The 26,607-nt window shown below is 44.5% G+C and overlaps 2 protein-coding genes across 16 annotated transcripts in view; one reads left to right on the top strand and one right to left on the bottom strand.

The window, feature by feature from the left end:
- The first annotated feature begins 1,267 nt into the window (after positions 1–1,267).
- On the top strand, positions 1,268–10,664 carry COX6C (cytochrome c oxidase subunit 6C). 2 transcript variants are annotated; one of them, XR_002646207.3, is made up of 5 exons: positions 1,268–1,347; positions 2,422–2,556; positions 3,524–3,652; positions 9,511–9,547; positions 10,543–10,664. XR_002646207.3 is itself a non-coding variant. In XM_022584718.3 (4 exons), exons 2-3 carry the CDS (start codon positions 2,443–2,445, stop codon positions 3,635–3,637), a joined length of 228 nt encoding a protein of 75 aa, XP_022440426.1. In that variant the 5' UTR covers positions 1,269–1,347; positions 2,422–2,442; the 3' UTR covers positions 3,638–3,652; positions 10,543–10,664. The 2 variants fall into 2 exon arrangements, 1 of the variants encoding a protein (XP_022440426.1); XM_022584718.3 differs by lacking the exon at positions 9,511–9,547 and having other exon boundaries at positions 1,269–1,347.
- A 750-nt stretch (positions 10,665–11,414) lies between these two features.
- Positions 11,415–26,607, bottom strand: part of VPS13B (vacuolar protein sorting 13 homolog B) — a 795,150-nt gene continuing 779,957 nt past the window's right edge. For all 14 annotated transcript variants that reach the window (XM_089898526.1, XM_089898529.1, XM_089898532.1 and 11 more), the window contains 5 exons: positions 26,299–26,469; positions 19,794–19,970; positions 17,403–17,505; positions 16,652–16,901; positions 11,415–12,961 (listed from right to left, as the gene is read on the bottom strand). In XM_089898526.1, the coding sequence (XP_089754652.1) occupies positions 12,713–12,961; positions 16,652–16,901; positions 17,403–17,505; positions 19,794–19,970; positions 26,299–26,469 (950 nt within the window). In that variant the 3' untranslated portion in view covers positions 11,415–12,712. The remainder of the gene's footprint in view (positions 12,962–16,651; positions 16,902–17,402; positions 17,506–19,793; positions 19,971–26,298; positions 26,470–26,607) is intronic.

Below are 26,607 nucleotides of genomic sequence, written 5' to 3' on the forward strand. Positions count from 1 at the left end.
GACTCACCTCCCAGATATATAATATGTCTTTGAGTTCTTCGGTAGGAACTAAGGCCCCCACTCAGTTCCTGGAGGAACGTAACTTCAGGCTGAGCACAAGATTCCCGGAACACCACCTTGTTTCTTCACCACCAGCCAATCACAGGAAAGTCACATACTCTGCAGCCCTCACCCCAAATTTTGCCCTTAAAAACTCTTCCTCCCAAACCATTGAAGAATTCGTGTTTTTTTGAGCACGGGCTGCCTGTTCTCCTTGGTTGGCCCTTGCAATAAACGTTTCTCTGCTCTAAACTCTGACATCTCAGTTTGTTTGGTCTCACCATTTCTCAGGCACACGAACTTGTCTTCGACAACAATAAGAAGTCTGAAAAAAAGTGTTGTTGAGGTACAAGTCCACTTTGACCTTCAATTAGCATCATTTCTGTGTGGCTGAAAGGTTTCACTCCCCAGAGCCATCTGTTAACAAGTTGAGGACAAAGACTCCATGACCTCCTTGATGATCTTCCCTGCTAATAGCAGAGCCTGGTACCTAGTAATTGCTCAACCTATATATGTTGAATCAATATCATGTATCCTATGAATCTTTCACAGTACTTGCTGAGTTGAATAATGCAGTACAAATCCAGGTTATTTCGATAAAAACCAAGTCTGACAACCCTAAGGCACAAGAGCCTTACTTTACACACTACTTTCCATAAACTTCCACATGCCTTGCTTTAAAACACTTGTCTTTTACTAAAAGTCCACACAAATACTTCCATCCAAACTTGCTCAGCTTTTCCAAGCAGGTAATTGCTTCTGCAGCACCAGGGTCACGTGTCTACGGTAGCGCCTACTACTTGGGATTGATGTTACTCAGTTTATGTTTGTCTCATCTGCTGGGCTGTGAGTTCCTGGAACTTGGCTGTCTTATTCACTCTTTACCCAAACAAGTGGCTAGATGCATAAGGATAGTCATAATGAAAATGTTGGTTTGTGCACATAGTTGGAGCAATCCATGCCCAGGATGATTTGTGCTGTATTTGTAGGGTACATTAAAAAAAAAAAATTCACATATTAAAAATCTTTGAATTCCCCAATAAGTTCATATCAACTCTGTGTATGAGTAAGATCAATATCTCGACTTGACTAAGGAAACTGACTCACAAGTTCAAACCCTGAATCCAAGGTTACACAGAGAGGAGGCTAAATACGCAAGTTATCTTCAGCTCTGAACGGCGGGACGTGCGCTGGAGGCCTTTTGTACTCTTTGGGCCACCGTAGCCGGATCCTCGCTCCGTTCTCTCTATTTATGCGCCTGCGCGCTGTTGGAACGTCGTCCATTTCTCCAAGGACGTCGTTGTTGAGGTGAGTCTTGGGCGTTTTGCGTCCCTCGTTCGGATTCCCGTACTTGCCGCCTCCCGCTGCCTGCTGTCGGTCTACCTTGGAGCTAAATCGTTACTCTGCATTTCTGGGGCGGAAAACCTCGGACCTCTCGCCCTCGTCGACCCCAGCAGGCCCGCGTCGCGGCCTTTTAGGGGAGGCGGGCCGGCGGCGCGGGTCCCACGGGGGCCGGGTTTGCTGAGGGGGTCTCGAGGGACCGCCGGGCTTTTGAGACAGCCGGCCCGGGCCCGGTGGCCGCTGCTTTTTTACCGCCTTTAGCGTGACCTTGGTTGCGTCTTTTGACCTGTCTGGTCCCAGTGTCTACCTACAAAAAGGGAAGGTGGTTTCTTCCTCATCCGTTCCCGAGGCTTAAGGAGCACCGTCGGCCCTTAGTGGGCGTCAGCTTTGTGGTAGCGTTTGTGATTGGAGTTGGAAAGCTGCAGGAGGATCACCGGGCCTGTGGTAGGAGGGCAGGGGTGGGCTCCCGGCAGCCCCCTGCGCGCGCCCACGACCTTTCCGACCCTGCCCGGGCCGCGCTCGCCGAAGGTCGGGAGGCCGGCCCGCGCGCGGCGGCCTTCAGGCCCGGGTCACAAAGTGGGCCCTGCGGGACCTGCTGGGGTCCCGCCCTAGTGTTAGTTCTTGATTGCGTGACCTTGAAATAGTCCGGTAACCTTCCTGCAGCCCGGTTTTCTCAATAAAATGGGAAAACAGCTGTCTCACAGGCTGAAATGAATTGGTAGTAAGCTTGTAGAGTAAATGCTAGGAATGTTTGCACTTGTGATTCCCCATCCAGAGCCGCTGCTAATCTTTCCTGTAGTTGGGTGAGGTTTTTGTCGTTCTTGTTCCCTGGTTACTACTGTTGGGCTGCGATCATCTTGCTTATTTAGGGTGGTCGTTCACCGTGTGAGAAGATGAAACCGCGAAGCCAGTAAAGACCTTAGGGTTTGGGAGAGGAGTCGGTCCACTGTCCTGCCTGTGCCTCTCTGAGTACTAAAATGCATTATGCAGAAGAGTTCTTTAGGTATCTTATGTTCTAAGAGTTGTCTTTTATTATTTTAGCTGTCAAGGAGAAAAACTACCATGGCTTCCAGTTCTTTGACAAAACCTCAGATGCGTGGCCTTCTGGGCAAGCGTCTGCGATTTCATATTGTTGGAGCATTCGTTGTCTCCTTGGGAGTTGCAGCTTTCTACAAGGTATGTATGTTTTATTTTTACTTTGTGCTCATGGTCCAAAAATGTGTTTTAAATTTGAAAATGTATTTTATTTTCATAGATAGCATATAGAGTCTTTTGTTTTTTTAAGATTTTTTTTGACGTGGGCCATTTTAAAATTCTTTATTCAGCGTGTTACAATACCGCTTCTGTTTTATGTTTTGGTTTTTTGGCCCCGAGGCATGTGGGATCTTAGCTCCCCAACCAGGGATCGAACCCGCACCCCCTGCATTGGAAGGCGAAGTCTTAACCACTGGACCGCGAGGGAAGTCCCTAGAGTCTTTAAAAGAAATTCCGTTTTTAATGTGCTCCTTTCCTCTTACCCTTTCTCGACCCACCTCAGTGTGATGGGAAAGTATCTTATTCCCCAGGTAGCTTGTCCTCCATCTTTAAATGAAGCTGTCTTGGTTTGCTAGGGCTGCCATATCAAAATACCACAAACTGGGTGGCTTCCACAATAGAAATTTTTTTTTTTTCCAGGCTGAAAATCCAAGATCAAGATAGCTGTGGGGGACTTCCCCGGCAGTCCAGTGGTTGAGACTCCGTGCTTCCACTGCAGGAGGCACTGGTTCGATCCCTGGTTGGGGAAATAAGATCCTGCATGCCCTGCGCTGCGGCCAAAAAAAACAGTTGGCTGTGGGGTTGATTTCTGAGGCCTCTCTCCTTGGCTTTGTATTCCTGTCTTCTCCCTCTCATCACATGGTCCTCTGTGTGTTAGCATTGTTCCTGTCTGAATTTTCTTCTCTTCTAAGGATGCTAGTCATTGTTGGGTTAGGACCCACCCTAAAGACTTCATTTTAACTTAATTACCTCTTTAAGGGCCTTAATAATAGGATTCAAGATAAGTAGGATTCAAGGTGAACAAAAACTTGGTGATTTATGTTGTCTTTAGATATTGTTTCTAATAATTAAAAAAAATAAGTCCTAAATGTGATATGTTACCTTTTAGTTTGCTGTGGCTGAACCAAGAAAGAAGGCATATGCAGATTTCTACAGAAATTATGATTCCATAAAAGATTTTGAGGAGATGAGGAAGGCTGGTATCTTTCAGAGTGCAAAGTGATTTTGGAATATAAAGGTAATATGGTTATTTGAAATTACTGTTTAAAATCTTTTTTAACTGTGGCAATATATATAAAATATACAGTCTTAACTTTATTTTTAAGTGTACAGTTCAGTATTGTCAAGTACATTTACATTGTTGTACAACCAGTCTTCAGAACTCTTTTCCTCTAAGTAGTCAGTTTTATCTATATACCACATTTTGTTTAATCATGTTAATGGACACTTGGATTGCTTTTGGCTACTGTGAATAATGCTGCTGCTTTGTGTGCAGATATCTCTTTGATACCCTGCTTTAATACTTTTTTGAGTATATACTCAGAAGTGGAGTTGCTAAATCATATGGTAGTTCTGTTTTTAATTTTTTAAGGAACCGCCATACTATTTTACATAATGGCTGCACCATTTTTCACTTCACCAACTTCTGTTCACAGGGGTCCCAATTACTCCACATCCTTGTGAACACTTGTTTTCTGGTTTTTTGATAGACATCCAAATGGGTGTGAGGTGTTGTTTTATTTTGGTCTTCGTTTGCTTTTCCCTAATGGTTAACGATGTTGAGCATCTTTTCCCATGCTTTTTGGCCATTTGTGTATGTTCTCCGGAGAAATGTCTATTCAAGTCCTTTGCCCACTTTTAATTGGATTGTTTTTGTTGAGTTGTGGGAGTTATTTAAAACTCCTTATCAGATATGATTTAGATATTTTCTCCCATTCTGTGGATTGCCTTTTCAGTCTGTTGTGTCCTTTGATGCACAGACATTTGAAATTTTGATGGAGTCTAATTTATGTAATTTTTCTTTTGTTGCCTGTGCTTTTGGTGTCATGTTTAAGAAATCATTGACAAATCCAGTGTTGTAAAGTATTATATTTTCTGCGAAAGTTTTATAGTTTTATTAGCTCTTACCTTTAGGTCTTTGATCCATTTTGTTAATTTTTGGATATGATGTTAAGGGAACATGAACACAGGATGTCTTTCCATTTGTTTCTTTAATTTCAGCAATGTTTTGTATCTTTCAGTATACAAGTCTTTTGCCTCCTTGGTGAAGTGTATTCCTAAGAATTGTATTTTTTTTTAATACTAATGTAATTGGGATTGTTTCCTTAATTTGCTTTTCTGATTATTCATTGTTAGTATCTAGAAACACAGCTGATTTCGTGCGTTGATTTTGTATCCTGCAGCTTTGCCAAGTTTATTCTAACAGTTTTTTGTGTGTGTGTGAAATCTTTTTGGGATTTCTGCATATAAGATCAGGTCATCTGCAGAGATAGTTTTACTTCTTCCTTTCCAATTTGGATGTCTTTTATTTCTTTTTCTTCCCTAATTGCTCTGACTAGGACTTCCAGTACTATGTTGAAGAGAAGGGGTAAGAATGGGCATCCTTGTTGGTTTTTTTTTCTGACCTTGGAGAAGCTTTTTTTTTTTTTGCATTACGCGGGCCAGGCTCAGCGGCCATTGCTCACGGGCCTAGCTGCTCCGCGGCATGTGGAATCTTCCCGGACCGGGGCACGGACCCGTGTCCCCTGCATCGTCAGGCAGACTCTCAACCACTGCGCCACCAGGGAAGCCCTGGAGAAGCTTTTCACTATTGAGTATATTAGCTGTGGGTTTCTCATGTATCACCTTTATTGAGGTAGTTTCTTTCTGTTCTTTATTTGAATTTTTTTTAATCATGAAAAGGTATTGAATTTTTCAGATGCGTTTTCTGAATTAGTTGAGATGATCATGTGGCTCTGTGGTATATTTTCATATGTTGAATCATCCTTGGTCATGGTGTGCAATCCTTTTAATGAGCTGCTGAATTGTTTGCTAGTATTTTGTGAAGGATTTTTGCATCTGTATTTGGGATATTACTCTCTAGTTTCTTGTGTTATATTTGTCTGACTTTGATATCAGGGTAATGTTGGTCTTATAGAATGTTTTATATTCCTGAATGAGTTAGTGAGTCAGATGTGGCCACAAGAGACATGTGAGAGGATCAGGAAAACGGTGGGGGGCAGTCTCTCCATCATACAGAAATGTTTAAGATGTCTTAATATAAATATATAGAAAACAAAAAGTACAGAGTGAATTTGGAAATGTTCCGCCCCCACCCCCCTTCAGTTTTTTGGAAGAGCCTGAGGAGGATTGGTGTTAACTCTTTAGGTGTTTGGTAGAATTTTCCTGTGAAGCCATCTGATCCTGGGCTTTTCTTTGTTGGGAGGTTATTGATTGCTGATTTAATCTCCTTACTTAGTTATAAGTCTGTTAATCTGTTTCTTATTTCTTGGTAGGTTGTGTGTTTATAGGAATTATTCCATTTCATGTGGGTGACCTAATTTGGTGACATAATGTCCCTTCTTTAATTGCTGTTTTTAGTTGAGTCTTCTTTTTTCTTAGTCTGACTAAAGGTTTGTTATATTGGTTGATCTTTGCAAATAACCAGCTCTTTTGATTTTTTTGATGTATCTCTAGTGTTTTTCTGTTCCCTGTTTTGTTTAATCTTTATTTCCTGCTAGCTTTCGTTTAGCTTGCTTTTCTTTTTCTACCTTTTTTTTTTTTGCGGTATGCGGGCCTCTCACTGTTGCGGCCTCTCCCGTTGTGGAGCACAGGCTCCAGGCGCGCAGGCTCAGTGGCCACGGCTCACGGGCCTAGCTGCTCCGTGGCATGTGGGATCTTCCTGGACCGGGGCACGAACCTGTGTCCCCTGCATCGGCAGGCGGACTCTCAACCACAGCGCCACCAGGGAAGCCCCTTTTTCTACCTTTTTAAGGTGTAAACTTAGCTTGTTGACTTGATCTTCTTTTTAAATTTCTTTATTCTTTATTTTTTGGCTGCATTGGGTCTTTTTTGCTGCGCGTGGGCTTTCTCTATTTGTGGTGAGTGGGGGCTACTCTTTGTTGCGGTGCGCGGGCTTCTCATTGCGGTGGCTTCTCGTTGCAGAGCATGGGCTCTAAGTGCGTGGGCTTCAGTAGTTGCAGCACGTGGGCTCAGTAGTTGTGGCATGTGGATCCTAGAGCACATGGGCTCAGTAGTTGTGGTTCACAGGCTCTAGAGCACGGGCTCAGTAGTTGTGGTACATGGGCTTAGTTGCTCCACGGCATGTGGGATCTTCCTGGACCAGGGATCAAACCTGTGTCCCCTGCATTGGCAGGTAGATTCTTAACCACTGCACCACCAGGGAGGTCCTAAATTTCTTTTCTGATATCCACTTTGACCCACTGGTTGTTGGAGGGTATGTTTAATTTCAACATATTTGTGGATTTTTCTATTTTCCTTCTGGTATAAATTTCTAGTTTCATCTTTTGTGACCAGAAAAGATACTTTATGTGACTTCAGTATTTTAAAATCTATTGTCTGGTTTTATGGTCTAACATGGAAATTAATCCATATGCACTTGAGAAAAAAAATGTGTATTCTCATGTTAGGTAGAACGTTCTGTATTTGTCTCTTAGATCTGATTGGTCTGTAGTGTTCAAGTCCACTCATTTTCTTAATGATCTTCTGTCTGGTTCTTATAGCCATTATTGAAAGTATTTTAAGTCACCCACTATTACTGTAGATCTATTTCTCCCTTCAATTCTGTTAGCATTTGCTTCATATTTGCTTCATATATTTCAAAGATCTGATGTTTGGTGCATATATATTGATATTTATAATCTGTCTTCTTGGTGAATCATTATATAATGTCCTTTGTCTTTGTAACATTTTTTGACTTAAAGTCTGTTTTGCCTGCTAATGGTATAGCCAGTTGTGCTCTCTTGATTGCTGTTTGTATGGAATCATTTTCCATCCTTAGCTTTTAAACTATGTGTGTCCTTGGATCTAAAGTGAATCTCTTGTAGACAGCTCATAGTTGGACCTTGTTTTGTATCCATTCCTCAGATCTATGACTTTTGGGGAGTTTAAACCAGCCTATTGTTATAATCTATTTTGAAGTGGTAACAACTTATTTCAATCACATACAAAAATTCTCTTTTACAACTCTGCTCCCCTACTTTGTTACTAATGCCACAAATTGTATTTTTAGATATTGTGTACCCATTAACATAGATTTCTTTTTTTTAGAGTTTTTGTCTCTAAATCCTACAAAATTAAAAGTGGGGATATGAAACAGTTACAACATTGGCTTTTATATTTATTCATATATTTGCCTTCGCCAGTGAACTTTATATTTCCACATGGCTTTTGAGTTACTGCCTAGTGTAATTTATTTATTATTTATTTTTGGCTGTGTTGGGTCTTTGTTGCTGCGCATGTGCTTTCTCTAGTGGCGGTGAGGGGGAGCTACTCTTCGTGTTGCGGTGCGCGGGCTTCTCTTGCAGTGGCTTCTCTTGTGGAGCACGGGCTTTAGGCACATGGGCTTCAGGAGTTGTGGCTTGTGGGCTCTAGAGTGCAGGCTCAGTAGTTGTGGTGCACGGGCTTAGTTGGTCCGCAGCATGTGGGATCTTCCCGGACCAGGGATCCAACTCGTGTCCCCTGCATTGGCAGGCGGATTCTTAACCACTGCGCCACCAGGGAAGTCCCTGTCTAGTGTAATTTTGTTGCAACTTGAAGAACTCTCATTGCAGATCTAGTAGTAATGAACTCCTTATCTTTTATGTTTTTTTTAAAATCTAGGAATGTCTTAATTTTCTTCCTGATTTTTGAAGGACATTTTTGCTGGTTATAGTATTCTTGGTTGGTAATTTGTGTGTGTGTGTGTGTGTGAGCACTTTGTATTTACCATCTGACATCCTTGTGACCTGCAAGGTTTCTCCTGAGAAATCCACTGATAATCTTACAGAGGCTCCCTTGTAGGCAATGAATCATTTTTTTCTTGGTGCTTCCAAGATCCATTGTGTTTGGTTTTTGACAGTTGGATTATACTGTGTCTTGGTGTTGGGTCTCTTTGGGTTCATCTGACTTCCAGTAACATCTTGTATTTATATATCCATTTCTTTCCTCAAATTTGGGAAGGTTTTGGCCACTATTTCTTCAAATAACTCTCTGCCCCTTCTCGCACTTCCAGAGTGCATAGGTTGGTCTTTTTGGTGGTGTCTCATAAGTCAGTTAAACTCTGTCACCATTCTCATCAGTGCTCTGAGATAAAGATAGAAGCAGTCCCTTGGGAAGCCCTCAAAATAAGCTAGAACATTGCATGCAGGGTCTTCTCTTTTCCTTCTGCCCTGAAGGAGGAGTCAGGAATTGGTCACTTTCCTCCTGACCACACTCCTGCACTGAGAAGGGGGTGGGGCAAGGGTGAGAAAAAAGTGTATGACATTTCCTGCCATTTTGAGTGCAGCTTTTTCATATTTAGGTGTTTGCTTGGTTGTTGCAGCTTAATTGATTTCTGCAGTTCTCACAAAGACACTTTGGTCCATGTGTCTTTGCTTTTTCTCTTAGGGAGTAGGGGTATGGAGCTTTGTTATTGCACCATCTTGCTGACATGAAGTTAATTTTATGTTCAGAATCATTTTGCATGTTGTGCTATTACTGCTAGATTGGCATCAGGAAAATCACATTTTTAGAAGTGCTTTAAAAAACAAGTTTTGGACACCTTTTATAGTTTGTTATTTGGATGTCCGTAGGTGACTTGGTGGCTTTCCAGAGATTCTGGTTTGGGTGGTTAAGGTCCACTGCCTTATGGACAGTGTGATTACGGTTCTGTGTCTAGAAGAGGACTGGCTTGTGTGCTGATGAAAGGTCATCTGTTAAATTGATTTGAAAGCATGTGTCCAGTACCTGATGAAACTATTTGTACTATGGAATCTTGTAATTCATGTGTTTAACTTCATTCAAGCTCAACAAAATAGTAAGGTAGAACAATTCAAGTAGAGTTAAAGATCCTGTCTACCACCCCAGTGTGAGTTTGCTGTGACAAGGGGAATGTGAATGTGCTATTTTTTTTTTCAGGCAGACTGTTCCTGAAGGAGCATTCCAACTGCCATATGTATGTATGTGTGAGAGTGTGTGTGTGTGATCTTTCCCAAGATCTGGGGTGTGGGGGAGACCTGCTGTACTGGACTCAGATCAGTTTTCTAAAAGATTTAAGGATAATTTTGACTATGAATAACTTTTGCTTAATATAAGATTCAATTCTATTACATTCCATTTCTATAGTTTATATTAAAGAGGTATCTGAGTCACAGATAGATACATGCCACAGTTTAATATATATAATACATAATAGTAGAAAAACAACTTTATTCCCAGTGGTTGGAAAATTGGTAAGGAATTTATGACATTCATATCATGGACTATTATGTCCCTTAGAATTGGTAATCACAAAGTAACAGAAATTAGTAGAATAGAAAACTAAGAATGTATTTTGTAAAGGGTGATCTATGTTAAAGAGTGCACAGAAAAAAAGGCTGAAGGTAAAAAGATCAAGAAAATACTAGTGGTTGTGTGTGGAATCTTAACATTGCTGTTTTCTTGTACCTTTGAGATTTTCAAAACTTCCACAGTGGGTATGCATTTCATAATCAGATGTTAACAGGCTGATTTTTTAAAATATTTTTTTTTACCTTTTACTTACAAGAAGTTGATTGTTTAAAAAACAGTAAGAAAAAGGAACAGATTTGGAGATAGGAATAGAAATGTTTAGAACAGATGGGCTACTGGTTTTTAAGAACAGTACAGGTATGAGAAGGGAACAGAGTGGGGTGGACTTGAAGAAAAAAAGCAGAATTTGGTAAATGAAAGCAAAAACCCCAAAGTAAGGTGTGAATCTCCCAAATGGAGAAGAGGCTGGTCAGGGAGGTTAGGGAGCATGGGGGAGAATGGACCTGGAGCCCAGGCAGCCTGAACAGGGCTGCTGCTGGGCTAAGGGTGAGTGATCGAAGTGTGGCTTCCACTGGTAGCAGTAGACCTCAGGGGTTCTCCAGGGTGGTGAGGTATTAAGAACGATTGTCATTAACTTGGCCACTCTGTTTTTCTCCACAGAATTTCTTTGGGTTGAGTTCCATGGAAGTTTGTCACTTACCTGTGTTCCTGCACTATGAACTACTAATATCTGGGCTAAGGAATAGTTTCTCATGATAAATAAACGATTAACAAATACTGTGGACACTAAGTTTTTGTGCAGTTACTCTTGCTGATACTTACAGTTCAGGGTACTTGCATTAGAATTGGTCAGGGATTTTTAACTTTATGAATCTTATGACGATAACCTGATTTCAATATTTTTTAAAATTTTCATTGTTTTAGGACATTTTTGATTCCTCACATTTTGTCCATTTCACTGAGGTAACTGCCTGGGCCATGGGTTTAAGGGGTCTGCATGAGCCTACATGACTACTATACTGTGGGCTCTTAAAAGGAACAGAGACTTGCCTTTCCAGTAAAACGTCTTTGGACTTCATTGTCACTGAATTGCCCTACTGGATCCAACCACTGGACAGATGTAATAGTAGGTAATTAAAATTTAAGGTTTTTTACTCAGTATTACTTTATTGAAGACCTAACTGTACAATATGGAATATACATCTAGTCTAGAAAAAGTAGTGTTATTTAATTGGAATTGCAGTTGAGTAATGTCTGCTAATTTAGAGTGTGGTAATAACATTTTTTCAGGGAGGTCTTAGGACCTTTCTCCCCTTTAATAATTGTGGTTTTGTTGTGATCAAAGTGATACTACAGAGAGCTTTAAGAATTAAGTGTATTTTAGCCACAGCTAATTTAATCACCAGTTCTTTTATTATGTTAACAAAAATTTTCTTTTTAACTCATGCAAAATTCCTGAGTTCCAATGCTGTAAACTGTAATAAACCCAAGTATCAGTGAAAAGCTGCATTTTAAGAACCCACATTTATGTGTTATCAGTAATTCAAGGATTCCTTTTATTTTAAACAATATCATATAATAATTCTTAAAGTAGTATGCAAAATTACCATATGACTTAATACATATTTACAATCTTAAAAATAGTTACTCGAGGTGGACAAAACTTTCCTAAATGAGTATGATTACAGCAAATGATGGAACCATGTTTTCCATATTCAGCCTGAATTTCCATTAACAGCAAACAACTATGCAGTGACCTCTTATGCCCAATAACATGTGAGGCTTATTAAGTTTAAAGAAAGTTAAAAGTGGGCATTTGAAACTGAATTTTCTTAGCATCTCCCAATTGTAGGTATCAGGTTGTAGGCCCAAGTTTGGCTGTAATGAGTAAAAATGTGTTTTAATTGGAGTATCAAATTTTTACTGAATATTAAAGGTGGTACCTGGTGACCCAGGATCTTAAGCCAAATCCATCTTTAAATACAAAAGAGTGTCAGTTACTGGGGATATCTTTATGCTTGATCAAGCCAAGTCAGCAAAATAAACTATTATTCAGGTTAATGTCTGGGTTCTTGAGTCTGTCAATGCATCAGGGTGAGTCCTTCCACAAGAATATCCAGTAGTGGGAGTTCCCCAGTAGTGTTTTGCTTAAGAAACTCACCTGAGCACCTGGGGTCTGTTTTTATCAGTAGACAAAAGATTCTCTAAGCTTGCCTAGTAAAACAAACTAGAAAAACATTTTTTCCAAAAATGTACCTGGACAATCATCAGAATGTTTTGTAAATTTCCATAAAGGTTTAGGAATGTATTCACTTAAAGAAACAGCATCGCATTTAAGTAACAAATTTATTAACAAGTTAAACAGTAAGCTCCTAAGCATTTAATTTCATATAAAGAATCTGAACCTCTGCAGATGAGGGTATTAGGCAGTTGTCTCAGCCTAAAAACAGATGCAACTGGGGATGAAATTTTAATCTGTTTCCGAGGCCTGACCATGTTTTGTGTTAGAGTCAGAGCCTAATTATAGTCGAAATTTTAGCAAACAGCAAAAAGGATTTTCTGCACGTGATAAGATTAATAATAGGATTCTGTTCATTGTCCCCAAATGGGAAAAGAATAGGTTTTTTAATCAATCAATCAGTGACTCAATTTTGAAGTATCTTAGTTTTGGGAAAAAGGAAGAACCTGAATTAGTTTTGGAAGAGGCTAGGAAATTACTATAACAACTATAGAACAGTAGGTTTTGTCCACATTAGATGTTGTTAGAGCTCATTACGTTTCTTTTTCAGAAATAAATTGCACAAGCAGGAATCAACACCTCAGAGGGGACTCAAGGGAACCCTTTCCTCAGGGCTTTATTTTTCACGATGGTAAATTTACTGATGAAGACTTGGGCAAAGTGTGGCTCAACCATATAATAGTATGTTTTCACAGTGGAAGGGAGAGGTTCCACAGTCACCACAGGGCATAGTGTCTGCATGGAAGAACAGCTGGGGGCCAGGTGACAAGATGTCTTTGTGATATAGTCCACAAGTCTGTTATACTGTTGCTCTGATAGTCTCTCTCGAACTCCATCCACCTGGGTTCCAAAAAAAGATTTTTTTAGTTGCCAAACACTCATAAGGAGACTTCCATAACAAAATCATTCCTTCTCTTGCCTTGAGACGTTGGATGTTGTGCCTTTTAGGTTATCTAATAAAGCCACCGAATAAGCATTTGGTGTTGTGTAAAACTCCCATGTTTATTTGAAGTTGACGATTTCAGAATATTTTACTCACTAACTCTCAAAACATCTGTCACTGGCTCTTTACTAGCCTAGTCCAGGAACAAAGGAGAAAAGTGTCTTTCCTCTGCTTGAATCTAATCAACATTAAACCCTGAGATAAAAGCTCTGTTTGCTTGTCTCCGCAAACCTCTCCAGACAGAACCTCTTTACCTCTTTCAAACCCAGTGGCTTTGGACAGAGCATTAGAAAAACAAATACCTTTTGAACTGTAACATTTTCTGCTTTTATAAATACTAGGATTTAAAGCCAGAGAAAATAAACTGGGCAGAGGAAGGGGAAATTTTTATGGAAAAGAGGGAGGATGCAAAGTACATTTATGGTTCATAAAAGTCTGGCTCATCTTCAGTGGAACTCAAATAGGAGAACTGAGATATACTACCTAAGTTCTTAAGAGAGATTCTCTGAGAAAGTACCCATCAAAGGCAAGTGGAGCTATAAATTCCTCCCATCCTGAAATGCTGTAGCTATCTACTGTGTAAATCAAGTGGAGTGGGAAGTCTCCAGTGTAAGCCAGCCACTGACCTGTGGGTATCAGGTAGCCACTGACCTTTCAGTGGTCTTTACCTACCAAATGTTGGGAAGACCACTCTGGAAGAATTATAAACATTTTAATGAGGGCTTTTTAGGTTTTGAAATAGTAGTAAAGAATTTATATATTTCTGTGTAGGGCACAGAGACGATGCAGCCAAGGGTGTCTTAAAAGCTGCAGAAAGCCAGTGGGATGGTAAAGAGAGAGGTCTGCCTGCCAGAGAAATAAGGAATAAGTAGGGCATCCATTAGAGTTCAGTCTCATATTTTTAAGCTTGGGAAAGAAAGGCCCCCAAAGATTCACTGACAGATGAAAGCTGTGCACCACCAGGCAAAAGCCAGAGCTCTGATGATATCATTTGATGGGGTCAGGATTCAGCTGGAAAGCTCTGAATACACAAGAGTCTTAATTGCTCCTCCTGAACAGCAGCACAGGAAAACCCGTGTTGTGAAAGGAACATGGCCAAGGAATAAATTGACCTTCTGACTCATTGTGAGCCTCTCATAAGGGATTTCAATAATGTGCCAGGCATATTAAGCAATTATTACCCTAAAAATGGCTGCATTTAACTAAGAAAAGCAAATGCTGTTTGTAAAAAAAATCCTGCCATATTTGAATATACCGAATGATGTCAGCTACAAATTAATTCCTTCCAAAATTCAAAGGAGCTGTGTTTCCTAGCATCTAGAGCAAAAATCCCAGAAAAGCCATTTCATGTAAAGATTTTAAAATACTATTCTTTAGTTTTCACTGGAAGATAATGGGTAGGCTTCCCAGCCCAGCTTAATATCTGTGGATTAGGTTAGGTATGGCCCCTGAGGAAAATGCACTGTCAGGCAGCACTGCTGAGTGACTCCCCTACTCCCATTTTGAAAATACACTGGATTATATATAGCACTATTAAGGAAGGGTCTACTATCTCTCAAAAAAAAAAAAAAAAAAGACCATTTTGTTCTGCAGCTTGGCTCTCCATTGGGGTGAGGGAGGAGGTTAGGGTTTGGACACAGGATTAATTGGGCAGTTACTTTTTGTTAATAAGGAGTTGGGGTTTAGAGGTAAAGGAAACACATAGTGAGAAAGTGCAATTTGGAGGCTGAAAGCATGCTTGGTATCTACCAGTTTGCCCAGGTCTGCCCAGTGCCGGGTGCCGCTGTGTAAGCTCAGTAGCTAACCTGCAGTATTCCTGCTCTGTCATCTCTTCCTGCCTGTTTCAGCCACCCCTTCACCCCGACCCTGTTATCACTGAACACCAATGGAAAACGCGTGGTGAGCATGGCGTCCGGAGTGTTAGTGCTTCTGCCTCTAACTCACGGATCCCATGGTCTCAATTAGCCATGGCAACTTCTGGGGGGGGGAGGGGTGACTCCACCTGTCATCTCAGTAACCCCTGGAGAAACTGAGGTTTACTCCCCTCCAGCTGTAATTCCCCACAGTACCCCCTCCTCAAGCATAAAAGCCAAAGAGAAGGATCACAGTTGAAGACAGTTTAACAGCTAAAGATGATTCTCTAGTCTCAATAGTTTAAGATCTGAAATATTTCCCAAGCAACTAAGGAATAACAATAGTCACAGATATTCCTCAGGGCTTTGGGAGCTTCTCGTTAAGGACCAAGGACTTGAAGATAATGATACTATCCCCTGCCAAGGCCTGTAGCCAGATCACTGCTGCTTTATTTTCATCTGGATCAGAAGACTTTGGCAGATCTAATAAAGTCAGGCTGGACATCTGACCTCTGTTTATTCCCAGAAAGTCATCAACTCGAACCAGCAATGTAGTCTTAGTGCCAAGCCCCAGCTTAAAGCCTGACTGATTACGATCCAAGAAACTAGAGAAATCTCAGAGTTGTTGTGGTTGGCTACCTTCCATCTTCTCAAATAATTTTACGCAAACAGTGGTGTGAGGGAGACGCAGGCCCCCATACCAGGAGGAAAATGATGAAAGAAGGAATCAGGCAGGACCTGCTGGAGGCAGGTTTACTGTCCTTTTCCTGGGGCTACTCAGACCCTAAGTTAGGCAGGCTACAACTTGCCTCTGATCCATCCCCGTCAAGCTGTGTGGGAAAAAAGAAGATGTCTGTCTCTGAGGTCAACTCTCAGGGCCCCGTGGATCAGGCAGTCAGCAGGGAGGGCAGAGGCAGAGCAGTTTTGCAGTGGGTGCACCTGCTCACCCCGGGCTGCACTGCTGCTCACCTCTGACCCCTGACACCCAGAATGCCCCACCTGAACATCCATTCTACATCAACTTATGTGGAGCCGGGAGCCAGCAGCCAGCACATCTCAGGAGCTGTGTGGCCAGGGAGCTGCCCCAAGAGCCTGAGCAGCATCCCCAGGAGGCACCTTGTGGTACTTAGGGGATGGGAAAGCGTCCTATTGGAAAGGGAACACAGAGCCACGCAATATAGAGCAGGGGATGGGAGAGAGTTGACAAAATTTTGACCCTGAACTCTGAGGAGTTGGGAATGAGGGAGGGGAGTGAGTCAGGCCTCCTGGTTTGTGAGCTTGCAAAGGTCAGGCCTACTGCTTGTGCCTTGTTTCCCTCATGACACCCCTCACTTCTATGGTGGTCCTCTCCTGTCCCTGCTAAAGTGACCTGCTGCAGTCACTCCCAGGCCACGTGCAGACTTGGGCCTGCTCTGTGTTCAGACCAGGAGGCCTGCTTCGTGGAGTATTTGCATAGAATTGCTGCCTTGGTCCTGGCCCTTCTTCAGATCTGCTTGTTTTGGAGCTCCAGCACCCCAGCTCCATGACAGCCAACCTTCAATTCCTATGGTGGCTTAGCCCCAGCTCCGAGTCCATCAGCCTCCTTGCTGCCCACACCCCTTCCCCTGGCAGCCCTCCTGGTCTCCAGCATCCACTCCAGACGCTGCTGGCTCATAAATGCCTGGTACCTGCGGTCACCCTGTGTCTCAACTTTGCTGGCAGCTAACCCTGGTCACCCTGTTTTCCGAAATGTACCTCTACATCACAGGCCACTCTTGGCTGCTTAAGCTGCACGATGAGCAGGTTGCTTTGCTTGCTGTCCTGCGCACAGTCGATCTCCGTGACAGGGAAGGCCTGCTGCTGGGTGTCCTCGCTGACGCTCACCACGAAGAGCACTTCTGACGTCAGCAGCAAGCACCCTTCGTGCTCCTGGCCCGAGCCCCTCACCAGAACCACATCCAGGGCCATGTGGACTTCTGGTCTGCCCAGAGACTGAAGCATTTTCCTGTTTCAAAGGAGAAAAATGAGGCCAAAGCCAGCTTAGAAAAGATGGTCACTTATCAGGGCTCACTGTTTGTACCAAGGCAAAGACCCTCACCAATCTGATTATTAATTTCAGTTTGAAATGTAATTGTCACTTTAATTCTGATTCTGGTCAACAGAACCCAGCTCCTCCTGGAGACAAAGATATCCCTTGGCTCTGGCAATTCCTTTTCTTCCCATTAGAAATGTCACCCCTAATTAGAACACTGGCTCCATAGAGAATCTCAGGCCCTCTTGCAGGCCCGGGCACCTCTGCCAGTGTGCATCCTCCCCTGAGTGGGACGTGTGTGGGGGGCAGGGGCATCCTGCTGCCAGCCCAGATCTGTGGATGGCAGCCTTTCCCCGAAAACAGCTGCTCCTCTTGGGCTCCCCTGGAAGTGTGTCCCGTTAGCTTGAGAGCAAGCCAGGCCCTGTTAACATACAGCGCACGTGTATAGTTGAACAAGTGTCTAGATAATTTTACCAGACGTATTTGACGTGGCTGTTTGGAGCTTGGTCAGCATGCAGATCACTTGGCTGATAGCGCCGTTTGGGAAGCTGAGAAAGTCCAGCTCCGTGTAAAATACCTGTGGTAAGAGAAGTAAGGGAGTTTTACTAGCTGTTTTCTGGAAAACAGTTTCATGCTACAGTGATGTCATCTGCTTAAAGCCATCCATAAAATGCTACAGATCCAAAATGATGTCACATCTTTGGAATCAAGTATATAGATAATCATTAAACATTGCAATGCTCTTAACCCTGGTGATCTTATATTAGCTGCAAACTGAAATACGAATGAGCTACAGTCCAAGCATAGACTGGCAATTAGAGGATGCATAATGCTCCTGGGAGTAATCAGTCTGGAGCAATAGCTTACACATCATTTACAATTTATGTGACACAAAGTCAAGATTGTTAGTTGACTTCCTTGCTGAATATTACAATACTTATGTATCTGGGCTGTGGCTGGTGAAATAGAAAACAACACACACACACAGATGCACACAAAGGCACATGGTTTGCCTAGATACAGTATTTAAGTGACTTAATCCAGCTGTTAAACATGAATCCATATACATTTATGAGTGCTCTTGGGGCCTCTGGTTTATTACATGCTCTCCCTGGTGCCAGCACCAAACGAGGGTACCCAGCAGCAGCCATGCAGTCCTCTAAAGAGACTCTTCAGAACCAGAGATGGTACAGCATGTGTGCTTTCTGAGGGCTTGTAAATGTTTATAAACGAGGCACAGTCATTAGACTAAGAGTTAGTGGTTTGTAAAACCTTCAGTGCAGTAATAAAAGTTTTACAGGAATGATGGAAACCAGCAAGGCCCACGTGAAGCTCTGTTCTGAGGTGCTCTTCCATAAGGGAGAGTTCCTCAGCCTTGGGAAACAGTGAGGGACAATGGCATTTTCAAGACCAGAGGAATTTATGAAGTATAAGTTGACTTTACCTCACTGCAGTCTATAGCAAAAAGGAATACTGTTTTTATTAACGTGTTAAGTATTTGATAAGGGAGCATTTAACTTTGTCCAGTTATAAGTTGCAGTAGTTCTTTTTGTCAGTTTCCCTGTGAGTGAAAATGTCATTCACAGAAGGAGTGAGAGACAGAACTTGAGGGGGAGGAGGTGAGGGGAAGAGCGAGAGGAACACATGCTCCTGTCTGTGCGGTCTCTTAAAGGAGCCTCTCCGGATGGTTGCCTGAGTGTGGGCACTCGTCTCCCACTCTCTTCCTTTCAGACACGGGTTTTATGCCCTAATCTGGGCTGTCCCTTGTCAGACCTAGTGAGGCGCAGGAGGCCGCAGTCAAATGCACCCTGCAGACTTTATGGCCAGATGCAGATACAGATGCAAAGCTCCTGCCCGTAGTTTGTGGTTCCAGCCAGCCAGCCACTTCATGACCAAAACGATGATACCGATTTTAGGTAAAAAGGTTAACAATTCCAGGGTCCCTGGCGGTCCAGTGGTTAGGACTCTGCACTTTCACTGCCAAGGGCCGTGTGTTCAATCCCTGGTCGGGGAAATAAGATTCTGCAAGACGCGAGGTCCGGCCAAAAAAAAGAAAAAGGTAACAATTCCAGTTGCCTAGTTCTGTAAAGTCACTTTAATGTGCTCTGCCAAGAATGCAGAAAATTAGCACAGGAGGAGGCACTTCCTCTCCCACGCATCCACTGCTCCTGTGCGCACGTGTGTGCGTGGAGAGGCCTGGCACCAGCCTAAAGCAGTAGTTCCATGAGCCCAAGTTCTCGGCACCTGTCTGCTCAGGGAAGGGTTTTCAGTGGCAGATCACGCACCTTTGTTGACACTGGCCAGGAGACTGGGCCTGGCTGCAAGAGCAGCACAGTTGCTGGCGAGAAAGCCATGCCTGACGCCAAGCTGCATGGGCAAGTGTGCACGCACCCACCGATGCACGCATGCTCCTCTCTCTCTCATTCTCCAAATACAGATGCATTGTCTTTTAAAGATATCTTCCTGCTTTATAACTTATTTTTTTCTTTCAAATTGCTCACCAGAAAAAGTAAGTCTACTTTCTGCTTCAGTATATTGGATTTATTGCCCTCAACCTCTAACTGGTTACTTTTCATTAAAGTCGATTTTATTAAATGACTGTAAAAAGATTCTGTGACCTATATAGACTGAAATTATTAATTGACTTCCTGGCTTTATAATCGTAATTTATTAGTCATAGTCCAATTCAACTCTTTGTGTAAATAAGCATAAAGAAGTAAGAAAAAGGACTATTTATTTATAGATTTATCTATCTTATTTTTCACTCCTCTGTCATGTGAGGGGCTAGATTATCTTAGGGAAACCTTGGTATAATAACGCAAATTTATCGGTGATGTCTGAGTGGGCCGGTTCGCCAGGACTCACCATAGCCAGTCTGTGACACGAGCTCAGCAGCCCCTCCAATGGGCTTCGTGAACACCCCCATGATTCCTTTCCCCACGCCGGAGATAACACCCTTGGCCTTGTGTCCTGCTGAACCATGAGCCTCCGATGTTTTCTGGAAGTTCTGCATTGGCTGATCAACTATACCAGCAATTGCACCTGAAAAACAACAAAAGCCCCGGGTAAGGACTGATGCATAAAATCCTGAGGAAGTGAAAACCTTCAATCTGGAACACAGTGTTGTTTGGATTGAAAATGAAACCCCACCCTCATTATAAAGCTCTTTACTATGCATTTGTTTACCATTTATCTAAGTACATTGAGGATGTGTTAGACATTTATTATCTTCATCAAAACACAATGTTCAGACTGGGTTTGGCCCAACATAGTCAGGATCTGTGAAGTTCAGTTTTGAATTTAATAAACATGCCAGACTATTCCCAAGTGACACCCACACATCTTTCTCCAGGAATCAGGCAACACAGTTTAGGGACAGGAGCTAACAATTCCTTCGGAGGAGAGTGAGCCTAATACAGTTTCACGGAATCAAGAGGATGAAAAAACTGAAAAGGGCCAGCCCCTTTCCTTGTTCTCTCTTTTAGTAAGAATAAGGGCAATTATTTAATAGTAATGTCATGTTAATATGTTAAAAATTATATAATAATAAGAGTAACTGATATAGTTATTATTGCTATTATAGCAAATCTGTTTTGAGTACTTACTATGTGCTAAGAGCTTACTTGTAGGAGATCATTAATTGTCACAATACTAGGGAATCAGGCATGGCTTTTATCCTCAGTTCCTAGACAAGGCCACCGAGGCACAGGGAGGTTAAGGAGTTTTTCCCAAGGTCACACAGCTGCCCTGTGCTTGAGCCAGGATTGGAGTCCAGGGAGTCAGAGTCACAGCCTCGCTCTTAACCACCAAGCTATTCACTGATCCTGTTTATAAAACAAGCTCTTTCCTTTGCCAGTCTTGGAAAAATTTCCTTTTCTCTCACTTCAGCTGAGGTTTGGCCACTTACTGTTCACTTGAGAACAGCTACAAACCCTGCGCTCACGGCTCTTTGCTCTAACGGCTTTCCCACAGGGCAGCCAGGCCATGCTCAGAGCTGGAGGGCGAATCCCTCAGCCTCTGTGGGTCCCCTCCTTGCTCCTCTTACCTTGAGGGACCAGGGATGAGTTCGACTAAAGGCCCCAACAGTCCAGATTTTTTGCCATGTCAGAGTGAAGGGTTCCCTAACCCAGTAAGAGGAAGAAATTTCATTACAATTCTTGACAGAATTCTCTGTTTTCAGCTCAGACCTGCTAGGATTAATGAAAATGCACAGTCCCCTGGTAGAAATTTTAATACATGTCAAATCCCATTATTCCAAATGCCACTAATTCAAAGTCTCCTGGGTAAAGGGAGATTTCCAGTTCTCAGTTAATGACCTGCTAATTTCAAGTAATATTCCATTGAACGAAATCCAGTAAAATGAAAGGCCAGTTCCTTTGGGTCAGTTGTAAAGGCAATGTTCTTCATGGATTCCACTCCTCTAAATTTTGACACAGCCATTTAAGTTCACGCACTGACAGATTAAGAATGACCTGAGGCGACAGGTCGGTTTCCCAGCCTAGACCACCGCTTCCCAAACCTCTTAAAGAAATGATGAGGGAAGCAGAAGAAGCTGCTCACAGCTGGCCTGGGCCACCTTGCCTATCAGGGGCCAAGGGATGGCAGTCTCAGCACCCCCTCAAGACACCCAGTCTTGGTGTTTGGGCTGGGAGCTCGCCTCGTGTTTTCAGTCTGAGGAATCTGATGTTCTGCTCTCTGTCTATGAGGTCAGAAGTCAGGGCAGCTGGGAAGTATTAATGGAACCGGCTGCACTGGGAGAGGCAAGAACCCTGGGGTCGTCTCTTCAAATCATTTCATAGCAGACAGTTCAAAGTGAATAGCATCAAATCAAAGGACACAGACTTTGCGATTTCACTTTCTGATTTCTGTGAAAGATCTCCATGCTTAAGAGTAGAAAAGGTGGGGTAAATAATTACAAATTCACCAATGAAGTTATTGCCTGTATTTCTGGTAGAAATGTCTTCTCTGAAGGGCAGATTGCCGTTAACAGTATTAAAATAGAGTTGGGGGGCAGGTGAAAATCTCCCATTTTCCTTTAATGTGTCAGGCCTGACCAGCACAAGGGGTATAGAGCCGTGATTATCCACACAAGGCTCTGACTTGGGTCTGCCTAAGTGCAAACCCGTATCACAGTGAAACTCCCCTTTGATCTTCCACTTTCTCTAGCCACCAGCCACGGTGAAGGTTCTGATAGATATAGATAAACTTTGATAAATTCTTCAGGCAGCCCCCAAAGTGGAAAGCCTGACCCCCGTGACAAGGCGTTAGATGCTAAGAGGTAGAGAAGGAGCTGCGGGAGCGCATGCCCTGGGCCAGTATCAGGCGCCGGGCGGGAGGCTGGCCTGTCACACACACTGACACCTCCCTGGGCCCCAGGTGCGTGAGAGACCGGCAGCCCGGCCCGCGTCTGCAGCTTGAGCCTGAGGCCGCTCTCCCAGGGCTTCAGAGGGTCTCTCAGGCAGTGTAATCCCGCTAAATCCCACAACTGGTAAATTATTTACTGCCATACACTCCAACTCTGGTCTGAGGCTTTAGTTAGCAGCGACCGATTCCCAAACTTGTCCGCTGGCACCAGGCCCACGGGGAGGGCAGCCACATGGAGCCGGCTGTGATGTGATGAAGTGAGGCAGGGAGGGAAGGGGTGCTTCCCCGGACCCCCCCTCGTGTGCTGGGCGGGGCAGAAGCCGCATGTGCTTCCTTTCCTCTTTTTTGCTGGTCACGCTGCGTGGCATGCAGGATCTTAGTTCTCTGACCAGGGATTGAACCCGTGCCCCCTGCAGGGGAAGCATGGAGTCCTAACCACTGGACCACCAGGGAAGTCCCAGATGTACTTCCTTTCCTACCCTTTGCTGGAAGAGAAGGGCTTGCTCTCTGAAGCAAGGAGACTAAGAGACCCTCCCTCACCTCTTCTGTGACTTGCTCCCCAGCCTTGGGCAAAACTCACCGGGTCGCTATCTATGAATGTTCTGTCTGTGTGGCTATTTTGGTGCTGCCTAATCACATGTAATTTTATTCTGAACATTTTTTTTTTAAATCACAATAGCAGAGGCACAGGCCTGGGCTGGGACACCGCTCCACAGCTCACGTTCCAGGGACAAACGAACCCCACAGAATGTATTAGGAACCCTGGCTTGGGGCTTGCTTGTTTTGACCACGACAGATGAGCAAACTGAGAAGGAAGCACATCTGTTGTTCCCAAATTCCCTTCTAACTGCCAAGCAAGGTGCTGATGGCTGAGGGCAGCATCAGACGGGCTGTGTGTAAGTGCCTTCTCGGTGCCCAGCTCTTCACTCATTCGCTTGGGAAACCGTCCCGACTCACCTGGTGGAGGCCTACGTGGTCGGGATTCTGAATGGCGTCCCGAGAGTGGCTGTCAAGACAGTCGTGGCTGCTGGGAAATCCAGCAGCGCTTCATAAGTTGGGCCAGAGAAGCGAGTTCTGACATCCTGCCTTAGGTATTCCCCAGGGAGAAGTCCCATCTGGGAGGGGACGTGCCATGTAGCTGTGACATGGAGCTCACATCCTCTCTCAGCAGGCTCCAGAGGTAGTAGAAAGTGGGGGCATCTGGGGAACGGATCTGGTAAATGCGGGCAAGCCTGATGCCAACTCTGCAGGCTAAACAGAGTTTTTCCAAAAGCCACTGCTTTCTGAAAACGGTTGTGGATTTCCTGCAGGAGCCTCGGCGGCATCTCTCTGCAGCCCAACACTTCCTCGCTGTTCTGGGGCGATGGGGCTGGGCAGGACAGCTGAAGACGTCCTTTGATTTTTCAAGTGCCTCATAACACTCCACCGTGTCCTCATGAGGGCCGAGCCGGGTCAGGAAGGCCCATCAAACCCATAAACATTTGGGGGAAATGTATTTTTCCTACCCTGGAACTTTCAATTGTTCAGTCTCCCCACATCCTGATTGTTTCCAGGCTTGGAGCCCTCCAGGGTGGGTGACATGTGGGAAGACCCAGGTTCTTGTCCTGCCTGGAGGTTTGACCTGGGCAAGTCACTTAACCTCATTCATTCCTAGGTCTGATGATCAAATAGGATGACCCATGAAAGTACTCTGACAACCCAGAAGTGTTATTTAAATGTATTTTTTACTGACCAGGTCATTTATGTTTATGTCTCATAAAGGAAGAAACTGAGGAAGTAGCATTTTGATTTCACCAAGCATGGCTTTTAAACTATTGTATGATAATAGCTCTAACTTCAGTCGGGCATTTACTGGCATTTGGCAGTTTTATACACCATTTCTGGGGATGGATTAAACGGCGACAAATCTATACTTTCCCAGGTGAGGGGACTTGGTTGGTCCTATTCTCCCCTTTCTTCCTGCCACATATCAAGGACCAGACGTTTTGAGACGACCCAGTGATTATGTGGGATACAGAGAGTTCTTGAACTCTTCCAGGAAAGGAAGCTGGTTGGCCCAACCTTAGTCTGAGAAGCACAGAAACGGACACACTGCTCTACATGTGCTGCTGTGAGTGGAGCTCTTAGGGGCCCACAGACTCCATGAGCCTACTGTAGTTTCCACAGACAGGCTAAGTGGTTCCCTCGCATGGATGAGTGTGTACAAAACATGATGGCTATAGCAAAGCTCAGAGGTTTATGATTTTCTACCCTGGTTAACAACAGGAGCCATGCTTGAAAGGGTGACATCACAAAGGCAGAATCATGGCTCCCCACGTAACTGATTTCTACCATCAGGCACAGTTTTATACAGTGGAAAATGGGTAGTGGATGTGGGCTTCTCTGGGTGGGGAGCGAACAGGTTAGTCAGGATGGGAACAGCCACGTGCCAGCCGGCTCAGGTCTCCTCTGCTGAGTGCCTCCAACCAAGAAGAGCTTGGACAGCGAGAAGGAAACTCTCCTGCCCAGAGCAGAGGGCACGTAAAGCCACGATTCTTAGCAGAAAGAGGTCCCACAGTTCCCAAATGATGGCTTGAGGCCTCCAAGATAACCTCATTGACACTTCCTGTGGTTACAGCAACTGAACCCACTGGACTAAAACTAAAGCAGAAATGCTCCTGCCACTGCTCAGATGTCTCTCTTTGCTGGGACACTGTCTGAAACCAGGCAACTCTTATAGTTCCTTTACTACCATAATATAATGAAGGTGCTGTTTACCAAACATGGACCCTGTGCCTGGCACACAACCGACCAGCATTACTTCCAGTGACGGCAGAGTAATTTTCAGCCCCAATTTACAAAAGAGAAGCTCTGAGGTCACAGAGAAAGGACCTGGACACCCGAGCCTGGGGTCCGCTGGCTCCTGAGGACCGTGGCCACCCCCCACCCCCCCCCCGCCCTTCCCCAGAGCTGCTCCACCCCGGGTCCCCGCTCCCACACATTATCACAGGACCGTGTCCCACACCACTGCAGGTTAGGACTTAAACACTTTCTAGTAACTTAACCTGAAGTTTGTAACATCTTACGACTTCCTCTCGGGGCCTCAGCTGGCCGCGCTGTGAGTGGTGGTGGTGGTGGGGGGGGGGTGGGGGTTATGTACAAAACTGCAGCCTGGAGAGAGGACAAATCCTTTCAAGCTCATCTTTTCTGACCTTTGCTCTCCCTGCTTTGGGCCACTTTGATCTCTGCAAGATGCACACTCCTTCAGATGCTCGGCAGGCAGGCTGCCAAACAATACAGTTTTAAATTCCTTTGCAAACAAATAAACAAAAGATACCCTTGAAAATCCTGCTCTGTAAAATTTCAGCTCTGTAGCTTCCTTTTCATAGATTTTCCAAAGCAACTTATTTTTCAAACATTTGTAATATTTGGAAATACCCCTAGCAATCTTCATCTCTAGCTATACCATCTGGCCGCTTGACAAATGGCAATTACTTGGAGTCAGGCAGATCTGGCATTCTTAAAAAAATAAAAGGGAAAAGTGGGCTCCTCACTGAAGTTTACATGACATTTGCACATTGCTCAAGTGCTTCCCAAACAAAAGCAGGCGTTTGCAGTATCTGTAGCAGAGAGGCAGCAAGCGCTTCAGGAGGTTTGCCCGTTGCTCCCTTCAGCAAGCATGCAGCTGTGGGCTGCCTTCCTTGTGTTGACACCCCGCGCGCGGGGCCCTACGGAGTGAATTATGTCTTACGGAAGCCGCAAGGACGCAGAGAGGCATCTCCCACCAGAGGCGAGGGAAGGTGGGAACGCGACCGGCGGGGAGCGGGGAGCGGCCAGGTCCCAGGATGGCCCTGCGCAGCCGCACAAGGGCTCTGGAGAGGGTGCCGGTTCCAGAACCCTGCTGGCCAGGGTAGGAACCAGAATGCGTGCCTTGGCCTCTCTGAGCCTCAGCATCTCTGCAGAAAGATGGACAGTCCACAACCAGCCCGTGGAAAGTCCTGGGCCCCAGTCCCTGGCGACCCCTTACCGAGCAGGCTGATGCCCAGCCGGGACAGGCCCTGCCGGAGCCCCTCGCCGAGGCTCTCCGGGAGCTGCCGCCGCCACTCCTCCTGCCGGTTGTAGTGCTCCTCATCCAGCGAGAGCCGGTCCATGTTCCGGGCCAGGCTTGTGGCCAGGTTGGTGATGGAGGTGAGGGTACCTGAGGGCACAAGAGCACGTGGGTTGGTCTCCTGGTCGCATAGATGGTGGCCCCTAGGGGAGTGGTCCCTGGAGCACTGTGGGGGAGGGGAGAGGGAGGTGAAAGCACATCCGCCTTCTGGACTCGCCCATGGAGAGT

The sequence above is a fragment of the Delphinapterus leucas genome, chromosome 17 (assembly GCF_059928025.1).
Source record: "Delphinapterus leucas isolate spDelLeu-1000000601 "Yukka" chromosome 17, BTC_Dleu_Yukka2, whole genome shotgun sequence".
NCBI classification, from domain to species: Eukaryota; Metazoa; Chordata; class Mammalia; order Artiodactyla; family Monodontidae; genus Delphinapterus; species Delphinapterus leucas.